Genomic DNA, 7,385 nt, shown 5'->3' with positions numbered 1-7,385 from the left:
ATATTGCCAGGGCATGGAAAAACAAACAAAAACTGCTAGTTTAAACGGAGAAAAAATAAATCTTACAGATGAAGGAATACGCTCAGATACTCAGCTCATTAAAACACACTAATGGCCTCTAAAAAAGATTCTCACGATGCAAAAAAAGTCACAATGCAATAGTCAAAGATGTTTGTCTTACACATATCTACAATTAAAATAAGTGCAGATGGAGCTCTCCCCCTGACCCACCCTGAGTCGACCAAAAGGCGCATCCCTAATGCATTTGTGTGTGTTTAAGCAAGTCCTGCAGGACTGTGTTCCAGAAAAGCGAGCACAGGCTCCAATGGAGGAGATCCGGCACATCCCATCCCTGGGGATTCTGTTATGACACACGTACATGAGAACACGTGTGCCCACACATGTACCGTGGCAAAAAAAACAAAAAAAAAACACCTACTTATATTTGCTCTGTATATACAGTATGCTGTATAAGGATGTATGCTCTTGCATACATTTGAAGCGCATCTGAGAAGTTGCAAACCCAGCTAAGTTTAACTATAAGAAGTAAACATGAGCATAACAAAAACAACCTTTAGAAAGCACCATAAAACCACATAAACAAGAGGGGTTCTGTCCCAAGATCTAGTGAGCTGCCTACATAGGCATTTAAAGGTCACCAATGTAAGGACCACTTTAGAAAGCTCTACCAAGACAGCAACTTTGTCCGGATCACAAATACAGTTCTAGACTGCTCCCAATTGATTTCAATCGAACTATCACAAACATTGAGTGAAACGTTTCATTGTTATTTATAAAATACGATTTTTTTTAAGTAACTTCAGTATTGAATGTCAAATTTATTTATTATTGACTTCTCATATCTAGACTAATATCTTTATTTATTAATTTATTTTAACTGGGTATTACGGATTTCCTTTTTCCCCGAAGGAAACATACAACGTTGCCTTAAGGCTGGAACACTGAACAGGTTTTAAAACACAAGCTATTATATACTTGTCGATGTTGTAAAAGGTTACAGAAAAAACTGGGCATCCTACACCAAAACAACATACTACAAATTGCAAGCTGTTCCAAAACACAATTTGGCGTGTTCTGAAACTGGACTCATGTTTTGGACAACAAAAATAGACACATTTTACTTTGGCAATATTTTATGTAATATTTTACATCTGGCAACACATTTTATGTGTGACTGAAAAACAAACAAACACACATATGGTTGGTGTGTGTGTGTGTGTGTGTGTGTGTGTGTGTGTGTGTGTGTGTGTGTATATATATATATTATACTCTCAGAAATAAAGGTACAAAAGTTGTCACTGGGGAAGTACCCTTTCAGAAGGTATACTTTTGTACCTATTAGGTTCAATATGCACACTTTAAGTAGTAATATGTACCTTTAAGGTACCAAAATGGACTCTTAAGTACAAACATGTGACTGCCCCAGTGACATCTTTTGATACTTTAATTTCCGAATGCGTTAATAACGTTAATAAGTGAATTAATTCTGTACAAATATATGCAACAAATGAACCCAAACTCACATTGGTTTGCTACACCCATGATAACGGAAACAATGCATTTTAAAATCAGCTCGAATGATGTTTGATATCCTCTAACAGGATGAAATCGCAGTCTGAAGCAAAAAATTCGATCAGAAAGTGTGCACATCACGCATGCAACAAGATTTTCTGTGAAATCTATTAAACCCCGTCTTCCCAAAATCTGCAGACTGGCTGTAACTTTTGGTGACCGACTCACCCAGAAGCAAAAATTCTGGGCGAAAGCTGTGTAGTTTATTCCAGCCTTTATAATATGTGAAAAACAATGCATCTTTAGCAACATAATTAAATTGCCTGCCTCGTGGAACAGCCTTTATATTACGAGCGTACCTTAAAATTCTCCCTAAGTAGGCAGCGAACAAAATTTTGAACCGACCGAAAAAAGCACATTCCTGCAACAGAAAGAAATACGTTTGTAACACAAACAGTGACTGATTAACTGAAACGCTTTCACCGCAGGCGTCTGGTAAAATGCAGCGTATATGAAACGGCGGTGGAGCAGTCAGATGAAGAAATAACAGCCATTATGACAAGGAGCATTGAGCACAATTCACACATCAGTCACAGAGAAAGAAGCTATTCAGCAAAAGATATAATTAGCTGGAATACACAGCGGCAGTGTTGTATGAAATAACCTTTCCAAACAGGTCTGCCGAGGACCACCGAGATCCCCGGGCTGCAGAATACGGCTTTTTTTTTATTAACTTTGTGCTTGAATGTTACGTGTACACGTTGAGGAACGCGCATTTTCGCATGTCTAACCGAGCGGCTTCAAAATATACGGATCAAGAAGCCGGCCGCAAAGAATGCATTGATGTTTTTGTTTCTTAATCCATTCAAATGAGAGCACAAAGGTTCTACTGTGCCGTGTACAAGCAGAAGGATATGGGTCTTTGTTTAATCCGTTGAGTAAATAAATACGTTAAGCAGAACAAAGATAGTGGCACTGAGGGGGNNGTGTGTGTGTGTGTGTGTGTGCGTGGGTTTAAAAGTGTTTACAATATCTCGGACTATTGGAAAACGTAATAGAAAATGTGAGCACTATAGCCGTCTTCACACTCTGAAGAACGATGATAATTTTACAAATACAAACATTTTTTAATACTTTTTAAAGGAATAGTTCACCCAAAAATGAAAACTACCCCATATTTTACTCACCCCCGAAGCCATCCTAGGTGTATATGACTTTCGTCTTTCAGACGAACACAGTCAGAGTTTTTTAAAAATGTATCCTTCGTAGCTTGATAATGCTGAAGGATAGCGGCCGTTGTCATGAAGCTCCGTAAATCAGATAAATCCGCAAGTATTACGATGTAAAGCTAACATATANTTTTTTTTTTTTTTTCGTGAAAGAAACATATTGCATTTTTAAAAAAAAAAGTAATTTTCTGCAATGATATTGGGAGGTAAAATTTATGGAACTCTGCAATGTGGATAGACAATTAGTGTACAAATGAGAAAAAAGGCAGGAAATTTGTAGAAAATAAAATATAGTATTATTTTTATGCTACTATATAGTATTTAAAAATATGGCCTTTTATTAAGTATCATTTTAATTTTAGCAGAACTTTTAGTAACTGCGCTTTTGTATTTTTTACTTCTATTTAACGTTTTCATTGTAGGTTATGCTATTTAGTATTTAAACTTTTAAACTGTTCTTATTTCAGTTAGTTGCCGAGGCAAGGCCGAGGGGCCGTAAGGTAAGGGGGAAGTTACGACGACTCCAATGGCTGATTAAGGAGGGGGCCCCTTAAAAGCGGGTTTCTACCTCGGGGGAACCACCGGAACACAAGTTTATGGCCGTGACATGTGATCACGATTTAGATCCCATCCCTCTGTCCTTCTGATATATATTTATATATTTTATATATTGAAATAATCTCAATAAATACAATTAAGAGGAATGGTTATAATTTTAGTAATATTTTCAGTTTTTGTTAACTTTAACAACAGTCATAATTTATACATTATCTTTTCCGAACCTTAAAAATCTGTTATGACTAGCTAAACTCACTTAACCATATATTACTATATTGACGGTCCTATGTCACATTTGTGAAGATATACACCAACTTTGGAGCTTAGTTTTAGGCACTTCCTGTTATTTTTGCATAGGCTACATGTTAAATGAATCCTGTTTCCGATGACATGTCCCCTTTCTGGTGCCAAAATGGAAAAATGCAAGCATGCACTAAGGCTGAATGTGCATCTCTAAGCACCCTCATAGCCATAAAAATCAATCACTGTAGGGGGTTAAAAATGTAAAATGTATGTTCTCTGGCAAGTTCACCCTGTCTTTAGTGGATTTAAACACAGCATTGTTTACTAATGTTCTACGTCTTTTGGATGATTCCATACAGTGTGAAACGAAGCCGAATCCTGACCACAGCCAGCAGTCACGCTGCATGAGAAACATCTAAAAATACAAAAGCGCAGGATAAATCTCCCAGCTAATTAACACAAAAGCCTTTTTTTGTTCCTGATTTTGAAGAGCTAAAATTCCGGCTAATTTAAGTGGAAGACTGTCCAGCTCAAATCACAGAAAGCCTCTTGGTATTTGCCGCAAAAAAAAAAAATACTGTTAGAAAAGTGGCTTACTGAGTGCGTATCGGGTGACTGGGCAAGAGCGGTAAATGGGGAAAGCGTGTAATTCCTCTGATTAAATTATATACCAAATTAAGAAGCTGGGGATGCCTTTAGCGTCTTGCAGACCACATCTAGGAAATATCAGAGAAAAGAAAAGGCCTAAAAAATAACATGTCAGCTTTTCCTGAAAACCGTCTGAAACGTCTTCTCGATATTCCACTAATAGAACAAAACCATTAAGAGGAGAAACGAAAGACCCCTTTTAACCTGTGATATTCAGAGAGAAATACAGAACAATTTTGCCTATACTGTAGATGGCATACTAGTTCCCATAAGTACACTGGATCATTCCTTGCCGTCAAAAACATTCAAGCACAGCATGAGGCAAGCCATCACCTCTCTAAACATAATGTTCAGCTTGATCCCACTTTAGCAACCACAAAAAGGCACAAAAAAAGCATATGCGCAGCAATTTAAAACTTTAAAACAAGACCTTAGATGCCCTCGCGATGCCGGAGCTCTGAAATCTACAAGCTATTGTTTCATACTGCTACTTACAATTTTGAAATTGTTTTCAAGCTCCAAGCTTTTAAGGTCTAAAAACCACAAAGAAAACCTTGGATTTAAAATGCCATTTAAACCTGTAAGTAAACAGAAAGCTTGTGTGCGATTAACTGTATGATTAACTGAAATAAAACCAAAATGACTTGTTGTGATTATCAAACTGCAATGGCTACACTTTCATTAATTAAACGTATGCAGTTTCAGAGTAAAATCACGACACTGTGTTCTTTTACACAAGAGCAAGCTCATGGCACGTTTTCAGTATAATAATAATATAATAACAACATTTTTGGCCAAATTGTTTAGACCTTTAAAAAAAGTACGGCTAACCTGGAGCATTGAAAATAAATTATTTGAAAAAATGTACAATTAGAATCAAATACGAAAATCTGTGACCATCAGACGTCAGACTTTAAATGTTATCGAAGATGATCTTTAGATAATTCTCACATTGGGAATTTAAGTCTTAGCCTATAATTAAACATCAGCCTTAATGTTTATTTTTGATACCTTTTTTGGGATCCAAACATTTTTAGGATCAAAATCACTTTATTGGACAGCACCTGGTAGATTAGCTTTCAGTTTAGGATACATTTCCTCAAAGTAGTCGATGTGTGGAGGCTGCAGAATATCCAGAGCTGACAGCACCTGTGGAGACACAAAGACAGAGCACCAGAGGTCAGCTTCGACGCTAGAGAACGTGGGCACTGACACCGGCCTTCACATGACATTCGTTTCCCAGGCACCAGCAGCCCAGGGACAACAAGAGCTAGTCAGGCTCCCGTTAATGGCACCATGGGGACAGCACGTAGATAGCGAGAGTTAGGTAACACCGACTGATTAAAAAAAAAACAAAAAAAAACTGGGGATGGTGGGAAGCTCACATTGTCGTGCTTGAAGAAACAAAGCATCTTCAGCTCGCGGAAAACCCTCTTGCAGGAGACGAGGTTTTGGAAGACATTGGGCATCTTTTTGAGGGCCACGCGTTTGCCATCTCTGGGGTCTGTCACTGACCTGAGAAGAGAAGATCAGAAAAAAGCCGTTAAGTGGGCTGAATTTACCAAAAATGTCATACCAGAATTATTTATATATACATTAGCGTTCAAGAGACCGTGAAAGAAATTGTGAGTCTATTGTACTCTGCATTTACCGAATTAAAATAATAAATAAATTCACATGGTTGTTTTTTTTCCAATGTATTTACATTAGTTCACTAAATTAGTTTTGAATTAGTTCACTGAAGCAGTCTGAAGTGATTCATAATAATTAAAGTCTATCAAAGTCTAATAATTAAGAATCTATCAACTCCAAAACTAGCGCTTATTACGATAGAAGGAGGGCTTGTGAAATTAGTCTCATTACATGGAAACTTTATGATCAAATAAAAATTGCGTTAAAATAACTGATATCCGTACTGCTGTGTAATTACATTTTTGGTCAGCAAAACTTTGAAAAATACATTTGTGAATATTTGTTATATCGCCCAAAAATAATCCGTGCTTTAATTATACATTTTGATGAATTTTGACACAAAAAAGAAGAAGAGAAGAGCAAGCGAGAGATGATTTGTTGATAAAAAGGCAAGCGCTGAAGGGCCCTCAGTAATGGCCTTGAATGTTGCCGGTTTGTGAACATCTTTTGTCGTCACTGTGCTATGAGCATCTCGATGTGACCTTACTGAGAGATGCCAATTGCTGTAAGTGCCTCTCCTTCTTCCCTGAACAGTAACACATTTTCCACAGCAATGTTAAACACATTACACAAATGCAGCTATCATTTCCAGAGCGCACCGTGTCATTTCAACTCGCCGCTGTGCAAAGCTATACCTGTTTGCCTGTTCATTTTTATGTACTGAATATATATGAAGACATTTTCTCTGATGAATTGATAGCATCCATGATTATAAAATAGAGCTTGCATGTATTTATGCAAATTATAAAGCCTACAATAAGTCTCCAACACACAGACAAGTCATATACAAGGTATGCATAAGGTTTTAACAACACAGAATGCTTCAGCTGTTTTTGTTGCATAATTGTTTCAAATGCTNTTTTATGTACTGAATATATATGAAGACATTTTCTCTGATGAATTGATAGCATCCATGATTATAGAATAGAGCTTGCATGTATTTATGCAAATTATAAAGCCTACAATAAGTCTCCAACACACAGACAAGTCATATACAAGGTATGCATAAGGTTTTAACAACACAGAATGCTTCAGCTGTTTTTGTTGCATAATTGTTTCAAATGCGACCGGTAAACCTCAGAGGTGTGATCACTGTACACAAATAAGTGTGTCCCTGTACACCTCACCTAAAACAGAATGGAACATACAGACTTAAAAACAAATCATGCTCACGCAAACACACACACACACACACACACTAGATTCATGCAATGATAACTTCTTTTGAGTAACACAAAAGATATTGTTTTGATTTTGTACATATGAGGAAAACCAAAGTCATTGACTTTCACTGTATGGCAATATGAGTTAAAATATATTTTCTGTAAACAGTTATAATATTAATATACACTACTGTTTAAATATTCAGCCTAGTTAACACACACACACGCACACACACAGACACACACACACACACACACACACACACCACATATACACACATATATGTATAGTACACGCACATTATGTAAACAAAACTTT

At 36.8% G+C, this 7,385-nt stretch overlaps 1 protein-coding gene across 1 annotated transcript in view; it reads right to left on the bottom strand.

Moving 5' to 3' along the window:
* Window positions 1-7,385, bottom strand: part of LOC122358381 (serine/threonine-protein kinase NLK-like) — a 25,485-nt gene that overhangs the window by 17,511 nt on the left and 589 nt on the right. The window contains exons 2-3 of the mRNA XM_043258176.1: window positions 5,597-5,726; window positions 5,305-5,360 (exon numbers count right to left, since the gene is read on the bottom strand). Of these exons, the coding sequence (XP_043114111.1) occupies window positions 5,305-5,360; window positions 5,597-5,726 (186 nt within the window). The remainder of the gene's footprint in view (window positions 1-5,304; window positions 5,361-5,596; window positions 5,727-7,385) is intronic.

This window comes from Puntigrus tetrazona, chromosome 15 (assembly GCF_018831695.1).
Source record: "Puntigrus tetrazona isolate hp1 chromosome 15, ASM1883169v1, whole genome shotgun sequence".
Taxonomy (NCBI): Eukaryota; Metazoa; Chordata; class Actinopteri; order Cypriniformes; family Cyprinidae; genus Puntigrus; species Puntigrus tetrazona.
The sequence above is the reverse complement of the archived record's forward strand: the minus strand, read 5'-3'. Positions and strand labels throughout refer to the sequence as shown.